Raw genomic sequence first — 20,963 nt, 5'->3', positions numbered from 1 at the left:
TTTCAGATAGTGGATAATTGAGTATTAAGGAAATCCTTCATTAATTTTATCAGATAGATGCTGACTTCAATGGCTCGAAAGGAACGGATGCATCGCCTAGTTTTCAACACTGACTCTTATTCACTTAACTATAGCGCTATCCCAAATGACACAGCACTTTAACCGTAGCAGCCCACGCAATAAAGAACATTTTTCCCTTTTATCTTTTTGTCAGCCGCCTCAAAGGGACATCATGTACACTGAATGAACCTTAAGATAAGATCATAAAGACTTGTTTTCTTAAAACAAACACTCATCGAGAGGTTTGAGGTATTTTAGATCTTAGAGCAGATGCGGAAGGATCAGTTTTGAATGCGAAATTCTAAGGACATACAGCCGTTCCTCGATTCGGGTCAAACACCCACGTTGAAAGGAATTACTGTTTAGTAGCAGCCCCTTAACAGTAACTGGCCAGTTGATTGTTTACAAATAATAAACTACAAGAGGTGAGTCAAATAACATTACACACGTATTTCCAGTAAAAACTAAAAGAAATTAAATTTTTTAAAATAGAGATTTTAAAACGCGATACATTAATTATATATTATTTAACGACGTATCGATAACAACAGCGAACGTGGCCACGGGAAAACTAGTCAATCTATCAAAATAAATCGCGTTTAAAATCCGTTCATCATCATCATCAAATCAAATCAAACACAAAAGAATACTATGAAAATATTAGTCAAAATAATATAAGAGTTGTAACTGAAATATCGATTGCGTATTTGCGGTCAAATCGAGAACAAGTAACACTGTACGCCTATTTAAACAATAAGCTACGTGATCGAATCAACAAACTAATATTGGTTTATTAGTTGCCGCGATATTGCCTACGGTCCGCTGAACAAAAACTATAATGGAGCCCGTCCTACATCTGGAACCAGACACCACAAATTTCATCAAAAAGTCATATAATGTGTTATTTTCTTATAGGTATTATATGAAACGTGCAACAATAAACTTCGTCAGTTTTATTCATTCAACTAAAACTTCCAGTGACTTAATGGTTTTCATATGACTTCATAGAAAAATAGACAACAAAGAAGCCTATACACATTAATACAGTAGTGGGTATGGGGGTATTTTAAGGACCACTTATATAAACTTGATAACCAAAATTTATTACCAGGCCAGGCAGCTCTGTGCCCTTTTATAATGGTTTTACTGGTACACCACTATATTATGAAACTCAAAGTGGCACAACAGCGTGACCCAGTATGCGCCTACACTCCGCGAATTAAGGTTGCAGATTTCAGTCCAAGCTCTCAGAAACCGGCTGTACAGCGCTTTGCAAAAAGCTAATTTAATTTTGCATCGTAATTGAAAATTTCATTCTCATAATAGATATCGATCACGCTGGCGAAACGTTCAAATAATATTATGTTAATAATATTCGTCGTTTAGCGCAATTAATTTAACAACTATGTTAGTTATGCCATTCTCTGCGAAATGTGCTTTCACAACCCGGAGTATTCAAATGTGTGCGATAAAACACGAGAATAATTTGTCTATTTATTTTTAGAATGTTTGTTTTAAAACAAGGATATTTATGATGAACTACTAATTCTTTATTTAAAACAACAACAACAACAACCTAATGAATTTTAAATAGAAACCGTTGTTTATACAGTTGTCGATAATATAAACATGCGAGTGGATATTTATACTAACGTTCAACTACTTAAATAGGAACCAAAGCAGAACTGGGATAAATAAATAAATACCAGACACACGCCGCACTAAATTTCATTATCAATGCCAAGATAAAGTATGGCCACTCGATGATAATGTTTGATCAAGGTAAACATACCTATAAAGAAAGAATCACAACGTCTAGGTCATAGATATAGTATGCAGTTCATTTTTCACTGTTTTTATTAACCTGATTGGGGGCACCCAATCATTTTATAATCTTGTCGATGAGGGTTTAAAAGACAAGTATTTTCTTTTGATTACTTGGAAGAGTAACTTTCAATTCCTAATGACTGTATTTAAATACTTTAAATGAACCTTTAATGCATCTGACAAAATATTGAACCTCTCCTCTAAAATATTAATACATGATATAGAATGCGTGTAGCGATGATCAAGCAATTTCATAAGACCATACGGATCGTCCCTGACACCTTTCGCCTACAATCAACATCAATCAATCATCCTTCCAGCAAATGGTTAGTCATGTATTCTCTTAACATAATATTATATTCTCGTGTTATTATAATTCAGAGATAACTGTTTATATATGTGGATTATAATCATATCTTATCAAACTCTGTTAGATGTTGGGTACTTCCCGTGTTTAATCCGTCTCTATGGCTTACCTTTGTTGTAAATAGGTTTGTCATAGAGAAATTCTGAACATCAACTATAGCTTCGATCGATTCGAAATGGCGCTTGTTAGAAAAGTTATGAAAACTCTATTAATTTTTTTTCAAATAAGTTCTTCTGTATTTAAGTTGTCGTATATGTAATAAAATTAATTGAAAGTGATAGTCATAGTCAAATTCTATATGCATGTACAAAATATTGATCAAATCCATTCAAATATAGCACCTGCACATCCATAAACTTTTTGATAACATTCGAAAGCTTTTACAAAAGATATTAGCACCAAAAATAATACAAGGAAAAACATTTTACAGTACATTTAAGATATCATCAAAACCAAGTTCTTTATTTAATCCGTCTCTAGTATGAATGATATCGAAGTAATTGATATTAATCAAGATTCTATAGATATATTAAATGTCATGTGTACACTGCCCTATACTCGTACATCCCCACACTCAATTGGCTATTAATTGCTTTTAAACCAGACTCTTAACAGCAATGAAAAATGAAACAACAAAATGAGTCTTACATAGTGGGCTCATTGATATGTGGTTAATTTTTTACGAATATTTATTAATAAAAAATTAATATAATATGAAAATGATTGGATAGAAATTAGACCATACCTTAGCAGGTAAATTTGACGGTAGTCCGTCAATTATCTTACAAGTACATATTTAAAACGACTTACAAAAAGAACATTAAATACATGAAATTACACCCCTATTACACATTCACTAAACGTTAAATTTTAAAGCAAAGGTCATACCAGTCAGCCGCTTGTCGAAACTCCCAACTCATTATACATCATTAAAAAAACTCAGTTAAATACGGAAGCTGACCTTGCGTATTATATTTGAAATTGTAAACATTTTCACTTTAGTTATGTTTACCTGTTTTCGTTCTTCCGTTACATGAATAGCCATATGATTATCTCGCGTAGATAATTTTACATGTGCTGCATATAATTATTACTGCAGCCGTCGGTAATTTCTTATTTATTATGATAAATTCAAAAATACAGGTAGAATAAAATCAATTATATATATAGAATACTTTTTATTGCGCAATCTATTTTGAATAATATATTAATATGTAATATAATTATTAATACATACGAGATAATCTGATTTAACTTTATTCAATTTCAAGTTACAAACAGTATAGATCAAGAAATCAAGACAATGCCTACCTACTCCATTTGTGATTTTGACTCCTTAAAAAATAACGCAATTAGTGAAATAAATTAAGTAAATTGCATGACTATTACACTAAAATATTTAAATATTACTTCATCTAAATCGTTCCTACATCTGGTGCGAAACCTTGAAACAATTTAAGCTAGTATAAAATTTAGGTTGCATAAATTGCATGTTGGATAACTGGCGCCACAGTTTCACCCATTTCATTATGCGTTAAATTTTTCCTAACATTAATAATAAATACTCATACATAATATAATACTTCAAGCTACTTAATAAACTCGTGAACCAGACCCGGAGGGGTATGATTATTCCCCATTGTTAAAAATGTTTTTAAAGAGACCTATTTCCTTTACAAAGACTCCAGATAACAATCGGCTCGTCTATTGTGCTATAGTTGGTGTTCTCATTATTATTTACGTATAGTTATTTAAATTTGTCGAGAAAACTCAATGAGAAAGCGAGATTTCAGCTGAGAGAGCCAATGGTAGTTGCAACACAATCTTATCCTTATGAAACACGATTCGATGTTTTAACGCAAACTTGTGGACAAAACTCTTATAAAACCAAAGATAAAAACCGAATGAATTCAAATTGAAGAAATATTTTCCTTTGAATTGGTCACACTTAATTTTTAGTTTTATAGCATTGAAATGCTTTATAAATGAGAAATTTTGAAAGAATAGAAAAAATTTCTCATTGGTCACACTTTTTTTTTGGATCACTTTTTATCTAATCAAGCAAAAGCCCAAAATCGAGAAGAGAATATCAAAATACACAACCGCCATATCAATTTTGAATGATAAGTCTTCAATTATTAAATAACTCCAACACGTTAAAGATGAATCTCATTTATTTCCGAACACATTTGCACGTAGACCAAAACGATAGAAATTACATCCTCACAAAGTCAACGCACTGATTACATGCAATAACGATGCTAGTTAGTTAGTACTGTGTCGACACAAGTTGGCCGGCACAATAAACGCGGCCTAATTCGAGCCATTCGGTCAAGCCAGTCCCGCTTCAATGCACGGTTGCAACACAGATGTGAATAGATTAAATAATCTACGTGACTGGATATAATTGAGCTCAGGAGATTTTAATCAAGCACTAGTCATACATTTCATCCATTTGAATATTTATTTAAAATATCTGTTGCTCTGCCTCTAACTCTGATAGGTACACAGATACAATTTTAACGACAAGTCTAGGGTATCTAAGTCAAATAATTGTATAAATCAACTCACTTTTAGAACTGCGATGCAATAGCATTTTTCGGTTCTCAAAATTTCACAAAACGGGCGAAGTTGCGGGCGCCCGCTAGTTGTGACTATTATGTGTGCATAATTCGAAGATGACGTGACTCTTTGGACTACAAACATAGTTTTAGTCACGCAACTATTAGAATGGAAACCAATTTATTTCACATTAAAAATAAAATTATTAATTACAGAACCTTATGTAGGTAAGTTAAGGAAAGATAAAGCTACATATGTTCATAAACTATTGATAAAGCCAACTTAATAAATGCATATTCTTAGCGTGATTGGTCTAAATAAATATGAAATACAGCTTTCGGAGGAAATCGAGGCAATAATAACCTTATTATTCCAAATGGTGATTCATACGACTTCGAGGCCCGTCGCATAACCACGTCTCGCTTTACTGTTATGAAAAAGCGGTAAATGTTGTCGTTTAATAACTCGCAATGCAGTTGTACAGAGAAACGCAAACAATTGAAAGTTAACGCTTTACGACAAGCACTAAAAAATTATTTACAAAGACAGTGTTGCCTTATACCGCACTTGGTATATAATTTAATAACAACTACACACTATACATTGAAGCTTATCAAAACAGGAAAGCAATATAAACGTACTGAAAAACCCCAAGAAATTGTGTGAAATATGATTCATATTTTATTCCAAAATTGTTTTATCACAGTTATTCTTAGCGTATATATTTGGTAACAAAATGATAAATTTAAAGCATTTCAGTATTACCTACACCGTTCAAGCCGTAAAATAACGGTTTAATAAAAAACGGTTTTTTATTGTTAAAATCATTGTGAAATTTTAAGTTTTTTTGGAAATAATTATATTGTATATTTAAGTATTTATTTATTAACAAGGGAAAAAATATTTACTTGCATCTAGCATTAACATCCACCACTCGTTACGTGCGGTTTCTGAAAACGAAACCCTTTAATAACTTTAATAGAATTCCGAATACCACCGTTTGTACTAGGATTACCCCCTTTTGCTAGCAACATAGTATTATTATTGATAGCGTTGTAATGAAACATTAATAACTACGCTAAGATACCGCAATTAATAACGATTTTCCAAATCGTATTCAACAAATATTTGCAATTCAGAATATATTAAATTTGCGATATTCCCGTTGATTCGTTCATTAGCAACGATAAAATAATACCACTGGAAAGTTAAGTATACAAAATGTGTGGTCAGATAAATTGTTATAAATTACATTTTAAATAATAGTATGGTTTTACAACAAATTATTTAAATCTAAAGCTGTTTACACCGACATTGCCCGTAGTACATAATATACAGCCTATGTCATTCAGGTAAGTTGCTTTGTAATGGTGAAAGAATTTTTAAATAAGTTCAGTGGATTTTGCGTTAACAAAAATACAAAAATGTTCTCTTTTGAATGTTATATTCAAAAGAGAACATTTTTGTATTTTTGTTACGTGTAGATAGTTTGAAGTTGTACTTGGCATTATGACCTCTCATTAAAATTTCTATCAATATCAATTAGTATTCAACGGGTTAAGGCAAGTCCGAAACTCGATTAAAGAGTTTGTATCTATTACCTTACGGCAATGAGGTCGCCGCAAACTCATTAACAAATAACAAAGTTCATTATAATATCATAATTATACATAATTTATTCACAACATCAAATACTCTTATTTAGTTTATAAATACGAATATACGTGGGCGCAATCGCCGGTAGGAGCGGTGTGTAAATAGGATCTTCCTCATATGCCAGAGGTAAAATAAATGTCATCGTGCAAAAACACAACCTTTTCAAAACTATAATTAACCCTAACATTATGGATCAAAGGCGAACCAACATCGCTGCTAGCTCCAACTAATTAGGTTGATGTTAAAAACGCATCTGCAGTCGACCTCAAAGCGAGTCTAGCACATTGGAAGTGGGACAATATGGAGCATATTTCTGACTTTAATATCAGGCTTTGTCTCATATTTGGGGCATTTTGCTTTTGTAAGCTTTTCATTGGGACGGTTTAAAGCACGAGATGATTGTTGCGGGATAATTAAGGCGAGAACAATAAAAAACGGGTATCTCAGCGGGAGCGTGGCAACCGGGCGCAGCCAATAGGAATCTAAACACACTGGGCTTCTGTGAAGTGCATTGATCCGGAAATATCTGGTATTAACCGCTTTTTTTACACCGATGACGACATAAACCCTGTGCTTGTATGAATGCAAGACTCTAGTACATCATTTAATAAAATAAAATTGAACGTTTTCTACTTCATTGTTATGTAAGGTCAACCGTTATTTATACACGCTGAGAACGGCAGTGAAATAAAATTTTGGTAAAACAAAGACAACTGTTCTCATCGCATTTAAGACAATGTTGCATAATGTTATAAAATACAAGAATATCATGATTGTTCTGCACATCATACGGCAACCACATTATGCACTCGAATAAACAAGCAGTCTTTACAGACAAAGACAGCTAGTTCGTAGGTAGGTCACAGTACTAAAGCACTCCTTTTAAAATGTACGACTTCTATTGTAGTACTCGTATAACATATTAATACGTGTATTAAAAGCTCCACAATACATTTGCAGAACAATATATGTCCCTAAAGTGTCAACAGCCACCAAAGGCACAAAACGTCCTGTGCGTACTGGGTGCGCAAACGCAGAATATCGTTAGCATGCGCCGCGAGATACGCAAGGTCGACGGCCGCGACCGCCGCCGATGCGTGCGCGCGGGCCGCTTGCAGTTCGCTCTTGTACCTTGCGTACTAGAGCGACTGCACTGCAGGTAGACTTTTTCTACCCATGTTTATATGAGTGGATAAACACACTCGTCACTTTGAGCTTCTATTGAACAAGAGATGTGATTTTTTCATTAGATTAAAGACTAGAAGTTTTGCTTCACTAAATAAACAAATATTCATTAGAAAATATCTATTAAACTCCAAACAACTCCAAAAACTTTAATTCACGAATTTCAACAAAAACAGCTTCTTATAATCATTTTATATTTTTTGTTCATTAATTAATTGGTTTAGTATATTATTTGAAAGGGTATTGAAAACGTTTAATATTGCCACTACAAATTATTATTCATTAATGAATTGCTTTCACTATAACAAAACATTAATTAGAAACAAAATAAACTTAGTAAATTTTTTAATGTTTAGTTTTGAGGAAGAACAAAGTCTCTGCATATTTCCATTGTGTAACTGAATAATTGGCTTCACAGGAGGAAATTTTAACAAAACAGAATACAATTAGTTATATATTATAAACCTACACAAATAAATTCCAATGACATATTGTGGTTAAATTGATAAAATAAAATGAAATTATTTCCTTTAGGTACTTGAATTGAACCATATTTAAATTATTGATATTACAAATTAAATGAAATAGCGAATAAGACTGAACAGCAATTTTATATTCAAAATTTCATGGATTCAGTTCAGTAGTTTCAGCGTAACTGACGGACAAACATCCAAACAAACAAAATTTTGAATTTGAATGTGTAAGAGTAGTAGATAAAGTACATGTAACTTTTTTCAAAGCCAGCCAATTTGTTTAATGACTCACATTATAACATACATCCGGGCACAGTGTTTGCAGAAAGCTTGTTCATATCCAAAACATTAATTTGTCATGGGGCAGGAAACCTGTTCGTTGATGCTCTATCAAATTTTATTTAGCATTAACACCTTAAGATGTATGCATGTTGTTTAGTATAGAAAGCATCTTATAAGCAAAGGAAAAAATAAGCAGTCTGAGGTTTTTTCATTCATAATTCCTATTCCGGTGGGATTTCAGAGATAAAAACTATTCTCCATCCTTTCTTGGGTCTCAATTTTTTTATATATGTAGATGTATATATATATATATTATATCAGAGAAGTATGAAGTATATACAGTATCAGAGAAGTAAGAAGTGTATGACTATAAATTCATGATGCAAAAAGACGACAAAAACATTTTACTCAGCACATTTCACATACTGTCTGAGCCTCTCCATTGTTCTTATGGTATTATTGATTAGGTTTCAGATTCCCATTGTTTGGTAATGGTATCCACCTTATTATAATGCTTGGGACACATTGCTGATTTATTAAAGCTGTGGCAACCTAATATTATATATTCTTCTTTATGATAAAATTTATATAAGACATGCTGCAACTATGTGAATTATTGATTTTATGTTTAGGGAATGATGCATTTAACATTTACAAATAAATGCTACTGTTGTAAAAATTATAAAATCTTAAGTATTTTTCTTATTCATTGACCAAGATTTGATAGATATTTTATAGCGTCAGTAAGGAAACATCAGACGTAGCAGGTCAAGGAAATCAGGAAATCAAAAATACATGGAGCAAGATGAAAAGGGTAGCAGATAGGAGCAGCAGAACACGGTGGATGCTTTCAATCCCATCAAGGGGTCAAATCAAGTCATCTTTATACAAGTCAAGTAAAATAAAAAAATAAAATACAATATTTGTGTAGCAAGCCTACAGGCTTTATTGGTGCCTATTCTATTATTTCTGACTAAAAGTTACATTGTTCTAGTGGATGAATTTAACATGCAGGATATCAATTGAAATTTTCATCAACATTATGCATTATTAGATAAAATAAAGTAATAACAAGAGTCAATTATACTGGCGAAATAAACAACATGCCTTACCTTCTGGGTATGCCTGCTTCCGAGCTATTATATCAAGAATAATATGACTCGAGTTATAAAGGTGTCCCATAGCGCGCATGTCAAATTCCACTCTCGCCACATAAGTAGCGTTGATCACGGGCGTCGAGTAATTAACAACAGACGTCTCCAGCACCCTGGACAGCCCATCTCGTAGATTATCAGTGATATTTGTTAACCACGACTGGCCCGCAGCGCTTCCAACCAATGCACAAAACAAAACAGCACACCACATTTTGCCGGCGCACCCACTCTTCTATTTCTATCAAATATCCATCATAAAAAATCAGTAATGCAGCTTAGAGATTCTTGCACGAGATAAACTATTTGTTTGCAAAACAAACACACAAATATACCCGCACTATAAATATAAATAAACACAGATTCGGGTCGATAAGAACTCGTAAGAGAAACGTTCCAAATATAACAAAGACAAAACAGGCACTTAAATAGAAAAAGTCTTTATCTTATTCTACGCACGTTTTATGTTAAGATTTACATATTTAACAAAAAAATCTTTTGTTACAATATAAGCCAGTCCAACCACAACACAACACGCCCGACACGAACGACGAACGAATCTGAGTCAGATCTTTTTATTTTTTTTATTTTTGCTGAGCGTTAAATGTTGCCAGCGTCGATTGCAATACTCCAATTTGTAGGAAATTTTAAGTATTACAAATTATGCAACAATTTAACACCTTATTTAGCTAATATTTACTACATTTATTAGATTATTTTACAGCGTCATGTACATATTATACTATAATTTCGTTCTGTTGTAGAGAAACCTTTTAAAAGAAATAAATATATTCCCATAAATTTCATTGGAAATTAAGAAGAACTCAACATTATATTATAGAACTATTTTTTTTAAATAAATTAGTTAACAATGAAAATGTCTTTTTTTTAATTAATCATCACCAGAATTTACAAAATAAATAGGAGGATAATGAATGTAAAGAGGGAAAAAGGTCGAGTTAATCTCAATTTTTGATGTGTCACAAATTAGATATATACAAGTTTTTCTACGTGAAACGGGAAAAAAATAACGGAAATTGTATAAAATTGCTAAACTGTGATTCTTTATAAAAATATTATTAAACTGCAAATAATTTTTTAAGCAAAATTATGACGTCAATAAGCAGCAAATAGCTTATTATTTTTTAAATACGTGCAACACACACTAGAAATTCAAATTAAAAAATCTTATGTAAGATTGGGAATGAGAAAGGGGTTTGAATCAAATATCATAAAATATTACCAATGAACGAGGGGAGCAAAAAAATTCAAAAAGCTTCTTAGAGTAATCAATGAACTTATCCATACTAGTCTACATATCATAATTCATTTGTTCAGAAATGCACACTTCATACACATGGTTTAAAGTTTCAAAGGGCAGAGAATGTATAATTTAGCTTTCTCTAGTGGCAGTACTGCTTGGTAAATTACCTAATTATTATCGATTAATTTAAAGCATTAAAGCGTAAATTTCTTAACAACCGCTGGGCTTTTAACAGACAAGTTAAAGTAGGACTAGGATTCGCTGAAAAAATATCACTTGTCTGGTAAGTTGTAAGAAATATCTTATCATATATTGTCTTCATCGGTAATTTAATCGTTTTTTTCACCATTCGTCTGCCCATTTTTTTAGGTTGACTTATAACAACATTTCAATATCATATCAAATGCTTAGAAAACAGAAAATACCATTTCTTTATTTTAATATTAGAAATATACAGATAAAAATTCTACAGCTGGCAGCACTGCAGTGTACTGACAAGTTCAAGACGGTTTATTGGTACTGATGATACAAGTCCTTTAGAAAAAACAATTGAACACAATTTGACAAAATTTGTGAACGGTCTTTTAATTAAATTATTTCAATTCGAAAATGAATGCGTGTTTTTTCACAAACAACAAAAAGATCAAGAGTCAAACATCAAAATGCCTCGGCTGCGGCACGTAATTTTAATTATGGCTTTCGTCTGTAAAATCAAGAATGAAGAATCATCTCGTTTTTATTTACCAATAGTTAAAATTATGGGGTGTGTTTGTAATATTAAAACTACCGCTTTTATGTACATATGTATAAACGGTACACACATATAAACACATTTATTTTTACAATGTTTGTCTGTGTAAAACACAAGTGTACGACAGTTTGTCTTTCGTTTTCCGAGTCCAGGTTCCGAGTCGGGATCGAATGGCCTGATTTTTATGGTTATTGTTCATACGGTCTCAATTAATACAAAAAAAAAAAATAATTGAAAAAAAATTACAAATGGCGCCTGGCGCTTATGTTGCCAAATTACCTGTGTTAGGCAAATTGCTCAAAAACAATACGTCCCTATATAACAATAATAATGTAAGAGACCTAGTATTCGTATTTTTACGGTTTATAATAAAAATAATCTAACTTACACAAATTTAAAAGTCCGGAAAATAAAAAGACTATCAATATATATTTGTTCTTTCACAAAAAGAAAAAATAATCTTTGGATGGTACATTTTTCAAAACCAACCTACCCAGACCTACGGCCTACCCAGTGAATTATTTTCAGTTAACTAATATAACATTAATTGTATATAAAACTTACAGAAAAGATCGCTGTTACATTCCCTTTGTTTATAATTAATGTTCATTGCAAAATAGTGCAAATGGCAGTTTAGATTGACTTTCAATTGCATTGTTTAAAATTTCTTCAAAAATAAATATTTAGGATTAACCATAGAATTATACACTTATATATGGGATTAACTTTACCCCTGGTACGTTACTTCTCTCCATGAGAACTTTCTTGACTCCTAGCTCAATAATTCAGCTTTATAATATTAGTATAGATATAGGTGAGCTGAATATGATGCTATACGCTCATGATACTGGTTTAAGAAAGTGGTTTCGAAGTCAAATTCAATTGACATGATTATACCATATGAAATAATAAATGAAACATACATACATACTTTCAAAGTACAACTTTATTCAAATATCCATTAAACGAATAGGAACATCATCTAACACATATATGTATAGATAATACAGCTGTTTCTATTTCAGTTGTTGAAGGCAATAATGTATTAATACCATTTAAGGTTTTAAACTTACACTACATAACAATACTGTCCTTAAATATTTCATCATGCTGTTTAATTATTACTATAATTGTAACCAGACTAGAAATTATTATTTCATTCAACTTGAAGTCAAATTCTTTATATATATTATTAACAATTAATTTCAAGCTGGGTATAATTAATGTCCAATTAGTTCAGATTTTTATTCCAACCATCAATCCATTGAGCGTCTCCTTAGAACAGTGGTTAACGCGCGGGCGTAGAATCGAGGGGTCCTGGGTTCGATTCCCGATGGGCACTCACAAAAACATGGATTCGGCCTGACAGATTACAGAAGGCTGAAAATCGACCAGAGAAATAGATGTATGATGCTTTTACCCCATTTCCGACATCACATACAATCCATCCATTTTATTTATTTTTTCTTGCTATCTCTTTCTAGCATTTAAGTCTACTTATTTCACAGATAAATAACTTTTGTAATTCCAGGTTGAAACATTTCTCACCACACATTTAAGCTAAATTAAATATAATCTCTCATACACTACATGCTTACCACAAAAAATTAAACTATCAATTATTTTCAACAATTATAGACCAAATCTTTAAAGTCTGTTTTCAATTAAATGCTATACGGAAGTTTCTTAGACACTATATCCTGACTTATGTAAAACACAAACTCCTAGCAGATCTTTCACACAATTTCTTCTGTCTTTGGCTTTTTGTCTAACAGGGCACTTGTTTCATCATCAAGGTCAGGGTTTCTTGTAGCTACAGCATCTAAGGCATCTTGTACTTTCTTCGTATTTAGGGCTCTTTTGTCGAGCTCAGGTATGCTCTCCAACCATTTGAGACTGTCTGGTGAAGCACTGTAGAATACTAATTGCAATTTCTTCTCTTTGAACTTCTTTACTAAGCGAGATATTACCTGGGGATGATTAATATTGTATTTATATGCTTTTGAAATATGAGAGTATATGTAGTTTAAATTGGTCCACAACAATTAAATATAAAGTGTACTAGTTTATGTTTTTATATCAGATGTAGTTTCTGAATCCACATGCTATGCTCTAGTACTTAAAATTATTAATATGACTTATTAGAATATAGTATCTTCATTAACGCTATAACAAAGAAAATAAACACGTAGGTATAATCAAAATCCTTGATATGTCGCCCCAAGATTGTAAGAACCGTTAAATTATTGTATTCCTATAAAGTCTGTCCAAAAATATGTCTAGTTTTCCATATTTATGTAACGATGAAAATAAAGTCTTACTATAGTTTGTATATGAAAAGTATATGCGCTTCGACCAACCTGAGTGGCAGTATAATCACAGAGAGCGATAGCAGAGCAGTCGACGAGCACGGGGCAGGCGGCGGCTGCAGCCGTGCTCAGCACGGTCGCGGCGAACCGCTCCGCGTTCGCGTACACGAGCGCGCGCCGCACTGATACGCGGATTACGTCACCGCTGTTTATCTATACGTATAGAACATAAATAAAATATGCATATAGTGTTAGAGAAAATTTGACGATATTTATGAAGTGTTTGTATATGATAGTGTCTTCAAAATAAATAATAATATGGGCATGTTTCCACAACTCCATGTCAAGACAATTTTGCGTGAAATGTTGGTTAAATTAAGTCTTGATAATAGTATATACATATTACTAAGACCTAAAGCTCTATTTATGTTGCTATGATTTTGTGAGTAATGCCTTAATGACTTAATATTGTTCCACCAAATATATTGCTTATGAAAACCATATTTACTAGACTTTCGATTGGAGCTTAAATTTCATAACAAAACTATTACTATCGAAATTGTAGGTGGAATAAATTTGCTTTTATTTTATATTAATAGCTAGATCTTTGAATCAATCCTACCGTAACTTGAGTCATATCGACCGGCGACTGCATCACATCCTTCACCAGCACGGCGAGCCCCGCCATCGCCCCGACCAGCACCGAAAGTTCTAGACTCTTCCACACTCCCACCATGAACGTTAGGGTCCAGATAGCTAACTCCCTCTTACTACCCTTCCATAGATTAAATACTACGTTTATATCTACCTGAAATGAGGGATCAATTCATATCAATCATAATGTGAAGTCAGATGAAAGAGTATAATTCAAAGACATTTTCAGTTGGCATTTTGAATTAGTCGTGGGAGGTTTTGGTTCGTAAGATGAAAAAGTTTGTTGCAGAGCGCAACGTAGCAAAACGTAGATTCTTTACTTCTCATTTATTGTAGGTATTTTTTGCGCAATTGCTACAGATGGTTGTATAAACATACAAACTCTGAATTAACATAAGAAGGACAGTTTTATTTTAGTTTTAGTACTTCGAAAGTTCTAAAAACTTTATTCCTTTATGATATTGCCAGTATTATGAGTATTATTATAGTATAGGTTAATTTTTAGTCACTTACCATAAAAACTACAGCACATATGAGTACGGAAGACAAGCATGCTTTCGGAATGAAGAAGAAATATTGCGTCAAGAAGTTCAGAGCCAATAGAGTTATTAAACCTGGAAAGATAGAGATGAATGATTACGTTTTACCTGTTTTTCTGACATTGTACTATATTAAATATGTATTTTAATTACATTGGGATCAAGCACAAATAGATTTGCATAACAAAATGTATACCTATGTCTTCGCATGTAACTTGTAAACCTCATTTTAATAAAATAGGAATTAAAAATAATTTATATTTTGTCACTTTTATTTCGCAGTCTTTTAATGAAATAAAAATGTCGTGACAATTTGTAAAATTATTTACAAACAATTCATATATTTCAAAATTGTTAAATTTTCATAATCCGTAAAAAAACTCTATTAAATATTGGTTTAAAGGAAAAAAATCTTATGGCAATTTGTGCAATACCGAAAATTCTTATATTTCACAAAAAAAGTGTTCAAATACATTACACTACAAAACAAATAAATAACTAAAACCTATATAAAAGGCTTGTGTTTTTTGCCAAACGGTAGCCGTTCTCATTTACAAAGCATTTCATTGCTATAAAACTAAAAATTAAATTTAATATTTATGTTTTTTTTTATTTATATCATCGTCGGCAATGGATCGCATGATGGTAGGCACTACCACCGCCTATGAAAATTTGGAGTGGCGTAAGGTCTATTGCAGACAAATGGATTGCCAACTTCAAATTGGAAAGAGATTAAGAAATAAACATACCTGAATAAAACCCAGCGGCCGGAGTCCGAACCCCCGAAGAGTGTGACACGGCTGACCGCGTGAAGGCGCCGCAGGTCGGCATCGCGTGGACAAACGACCCGGCCACGTTACACAGCCCAAGCGTCACCATTTCCTGGGTAGCGTCTATACGACCTCCGGGAGCTGAAATATGAGAATAAATATCGTACTATCATGTTCCAAAAGATTCACTTTACATTTATAATTCTTCTTAACAAATTTTTGAAAGTCTAAATCATTGTTTATTTATATACACTATTACTTTACACTTAAGTATGCAGATATATCAACCTATATGTATTATAGAATAATCTTATAATATTTCAATTAAAAGTACTTACAAAATGCCTTAGCGATGGCTATATTAGCGAGCACCATCACTACAGGCACTATGATCAGTCCAGAACCCAGGTGGTCTATCATCTCCATAAAGCCTAATGTTTGATTGTTCATAACTACGCTAAATGGAGGCAGGCTTACTTGAGGCAGACCTGGTTCTACACGACCTGGAAATAGAAGTAATAAAACGTATGATATCCAGTTAAAGGTGAAGCATTATTTTGTTTGATAGGTGGAATTCTAAAATGTGTACAATTTACTGTACTATTCCATATACATTAACACTAGAGTTGGAATTACCTAGAGGTGATCATTTATGAGGTATGGTGTTAAATAAATAGAAACATCAGAAAAATTATCCAATTTTAAACGCAGAAATCTAAAAAGGCACTTAACGTGGCATTCTTACTATCTTATATCGGCTTTTAGCACTTAACAAGTCAATAAAAGCAAGCTAATAAGACTTAAGATAATTTGCTATTTCGCTCCTCATAATAGCAATGTTACGTCTTTATCTGATTTCATTATAATAAATGAATAATAAAAAGAAAATTACCAGATAATTTGAAGAGTAGCTTTTCTGGATTGTAAGTGCAGTAAGCGACGGTAGATGCGATACCAACAACCAATGCATTCCGTGCTATCGATATCATCCATAAAACTTTTTTCAACCTGTATCTCTTTGGATTCACCTTTATATCTTTTAGTTTCTGAAATGTATACATTCTCATTTATAGCATTATTAAAAATATAATTGTTAACTCTCGTTTTAATATCGAATTATCGTTCTGAAACCAAACTTGATTACAGAGTCTCTAAAGATTTATTTCGCCTAATTAAAACTGGCGGAGTATTGAAAAATATTTATACCATAGCATAACCTACACATAAAATAATTAGGTATCTAAATTTCTTAAATATTTGTGTTTCAGTTATTTGACGTAAGAGTAATTCAAATAGTTAAAATAAAGAAACAAACTCTTAAAGACAGCAAGACAACGCAGCACGACGCTCCCAGGGCACAGTCCGTCCATCGTACTGAGGACCAATTCTTTGATATGAAAGTCAGGTTCTCTACAAGAGATTCTGCGATGAAGCTAAGCCCCAATAGGCCCTTGAGCTGAGCCACTATGATCGTTACAGCGGTTGCTGACGTGAATGCACTGGTCACGGACGGCGATATTATGTCGACTAGGAAACCTAAAATATAAAAATAACGTGTTACTAAATAGATAGTTTGTCTGTTGAAAGACTTCGTTTACTTACTAAAGGGATGGGGGAATATATAATTTAATATTTACTTAAACCATACGTTGGCAGAAACTAGTAAGGTACCTTCTATTTGAAAAAAGCATTTTGATCAAAAAAATTAATATACAATTGATAAATAATTGCTTCAAAATTTATAGTTTAAACAAATCTCATAAAGGTATGTAATAACGCGTTCAAATTCGTGTACATACTATTATAGAACTTGGGTTATTCACGACCAAAACAAACAACCAACCTAACTTTTAGGTCCATAAAATGAAATCTATACTAATGTTATAAAGCTGAATAGTTTGTTTGAACGCACTAAACTCAGGAACTACTCCCGATTTAAAAAAAATTTTCAGTGTTAGATAGCCCATTTATTGAGACCGCTAGTATAATATAAAAAAGCAATAATAATTAAATTTATCTTATCTTTGCAAACAATATAATCTTTTATAGTTTGGAATCTGTATAATCGTTTACCTACTAGTATTGCATAAATGGTTATATTTCGCAAATATTTAACTACAAATTAGATAGTGTCAGTTTGCTTTCCTACGTCACAGCTCTAAAGAGATCTGTATTTATTATCGGTTAAGCTATCTAAGATCTTAATTTATCTACAGGTAATTACTTTTGATTAAATTTTACCGTTTTATATAACAACATATCAATTATTATTATACAAACTCGTTTCGAGTTACACGTGTGCAAACAGTTTATTCCATGGTTAAAGAGCAGTGGCTCAGTGGTAGGAGCCTCGGTACTTCAATAGAAAAGTCGGAGGATCAGGACAACTTAGAAATTGTTATTTTATTTTGTTTGCACATTCCCGACATCACCACTGCACGAAACGGTGAGGGAAAACATAGTGAGGAAACCTGTCTGTCATCCGACACTTGGCCAGCATGCTGGATTATGGCTTGAACCCTTATTGGATGCCTTGCATGAGAATATAATATATGGGTTAATGGCTGAGCGTGATGATGGTCAAAAATTATAGCTGAAATTGCTCATTTGGATTCTATTGGCTAGTTTAATAACAACGTAAACTTCTAAGCTGATGACATTCGTTTATTTCAAAAGAAGATTTTTCTGTGTGGTGACCAATACGCTACGAACATTTTTTATTGAAAACCGCCTATCTTATATACTAATAATTCAAGGAAAATAAATTAATGTAAATAAAACCTCGAAATATATTTACCAAGTTTTAACAATCCCATAATGAAGACCACGCAACCAGACAAGAAAGTCAGCAGTACGACAAATTCGATCGGCAGGCCACGACATATCTGCAGGGTGAGCAGGGCCATCAAACTAGTCGGCCCTATGGAAACCTCTTTCACGGTACCCAGGAACATGTATAGCATTGTACCTGTAAAAAACATTATGTTAGAACATTTTCATTCGTAATAATCTCTAGCTTTTGCCTGCGACTTCGCAGGTTCGAAGTAATTTAATATATGTATGTTGTTATAAATCTACCTCTTGAATCACTCTACCTATTAAAAAAATTCTATCAAAATCCGTTGCGCAGTTTTATAGATATAAGCATACATACATAGGGACAGACTCGGGAAGGGACTTTGCTTTAATCTATGTAGTGATTTTCAATCAACTTAGAAGAAGGACTTTATAAATTCGACTGTTTGTTACCTTAGAACTTTTGACGGGCTGAACCGATTTTGATCATTCTTTTTTTATTTAAAAGTTTGTCTCTATCGTGTGGTATCATTTAAGTTTATTTCTAACAACGTAAAGACGTTATAATTTTTTGTTAAAAAGAGTTATTTGATTGATTATTCCATCTCAATGACAGATTTATTGAAATATGATTTCTAAATGTAACTATCATAGTGTGATATTGTCTTAAACCAATTTGTAAAAGGCCATCAGGAATTTTGTTCTAAATATATCTGCTATACAATGGTAATGGTCGAATTCTAGTAGTCTTGAAAAATGAAAAAAAATGTTGAAAAAGATACTTCGACGAGCAAAATAATGTATTGACACGTACGTAAAACGTATCTTCGAGTCATTTATGTAGTTGTTAATTTGAATCCTTTTTGAAAGATTGAAATGGAGATAAAACAAAAACGAACACATACATTTTCGTTCTGCTGGATCAAAACCTTTAAAAAGCAAATTGTCACGCGGTGTTGTAAAAACAGTTGCCATTATAATTTAAACCCGCTGAAACATAAGTCATTTACTTTCGAGTTTAAATGTAAACTATAAATATAATTTTGTTAATTGTTAAATATGTCTTATCGGAATATAAAAATATCTATTAATTGAAAAGTGAGGCCAAATTCGATAAAAAAAACATATTAGTTTTTGTACCTCCACCTTTCATGTAATAACCGGGTGAAATATATCAAATAAGTTATATCTTAAGAAATAAATTAAAATACTATGCGACGAGAAAAATGGAGCAGGTAGTGACAAATCCATAAAAATTTCCAAATCCAATATATCAACTAAAATATCCGATTAAAATTATTATCATGTTTGAATATGATTAGAAAAATAGAACTGCTCAGACGTCTGCGCTTTATTCCATATTCGAGAAATGAGATTTTACGTTATACAGTGTACTATTTAATGTGTATTTACCGATTTCCAATAGATTTAAAATTTTATTGATAATTCTATATCCCAAAATAAAATCACTAAGTTATATGACTATGACCCAAAATTTGTTAGTGGGTGTAACATTAATTTGATAAAAACAATCTAAACTACTACTACGACCTATGTTTTGGTTATATATTTCCTTATAACGCAATACGTATAGTTAAATCTTGTATTATTACACCCATATGTTCATACATATTTCCCAGTGTTTTGCTAAGTTCCATTTTTTCATCATATCACGCAAAAAATTAGTTTGAATAAATACATACCCATAAATGCGGAATACAGTCCATACTGAACCGGTAGATTCGCGAGCGAAGCGTACGCGATGCTTTGCGGTACAAGAGTCAATCCGAGAGTTATCCCGGCGATCAAATCCGCTATAGCATTAGTGCGGTCGTATTTCGGAGCCCACTCCAGTATGGGCAACCTTCGCTTACATTGCGCAAACCACCCACCCACCGACTTCTTCTTCGACAACGTAATTTCTTGCGCCTCCATCACAACACTACTGACGAACCATAGAAAAAATAATGTAACCGTTCGTACACCTTGCAATTATCAGGAGTACTGGCGTGGTGATGCCTCCGCATTATCTTTATGACAGAACCTGTCCGAGGCTGCGACAAACAGTGGTTGAACCATGATAATGGCTTCTTGTTCTAACACATTGCGACCTTTAATCCATTCGTTTAAACACACGTTATTAGTTCGATAAGTCAGTTTGCCTTTTCGTGTGACATAATTAGCAGGAGCGATAGATACGGGACCGCGTAACCTTTTGTTTTCAAATAAAACATTACTCATAACATGAATAGTGAACTTCAAATACGACCAATTATTAAAAATTAATTGACTTCTGGGGAATCATCGTGCCGCATAA

General features: G+C 32.6%; 2 protein-coding genes across 2 annotated transcripts in view; both read right to left on the bottom strand.

Annotated features, from left to right (window-relative positions):
• Positions 1 to 10,119, bottom strand: part of LOC119832514 (prominin-like protein) — a 44,504-nt gene extending 34,385 nt beyond the window's left edge. The window contains exon 1 of the mRNA XM_038356175.1: positions 9,525 to 10,119. Within this exon, the coding sequence (XP_038212103.1) occupies positions 9,525 to 9,777 (253 nt within the window). The 5' untranslated portion in view covers positions 9,778 to 10,119. The remainder of the gene's footprint in view (positions 1 to 9,524) is intronic.
• Positions 10,120 to 12,535: 2,416 nt separating this feature from the next.
• LOC119832345 (sodium-independent sulfate anion transporter-like) lies at positions 12,536 to 20,665 on the bottom strand. Its single transcript, XM_038356008.1, has 10 exons — positions 20,350 to 20,665; positions 18,648 to 18,818; positions 17,166 to 17,386; positions 16,743 to 16,896; positions 16,189 to 16,353; positions 15,830 to 15,991; positions 15,055 to 15,155; positions 14,510 to 14,695; positions 13,939 to 14,100; positions 12,536 to 13,548 (listed from the first exon to the last, which is right to left on the bottom strand). The coding sequence occupies exons 1-10, from the start codon at positions 20,579 to 20,581 to the stop codon at positions 13,315 to 13,317; spliced, it is 1,788 nt and encodes a 595-aa protein (XP_038211936.1). The 5' UTR covers positions 20,582 to 20,665; the 3' UTR covers positions 12,536 to 13,314.
• Positions 20,666 to 20,963: the final 298 nt, after the last annotated feature.

Source organism: Zerene cesonia, chromosome 15 (genome assembly GCF_012273895.1).
Source record: "Zerene cesonia ecotype Mississippi chromosome 15, Zerene_cesonia_1.1, whole genome shotgun sequence".
Taxonomy (NCBI): Eukaryota; Metazoa; Arthropoda; class Insecta; order Lepidoptera; family Pieridae; genus Zerene; species Zerene cesonia.
The sequence above is the reverse complement of the archived record's forward strand: the minus strand, read 5'-3'. Positions and strand labels throughout refer to the sequence as shown.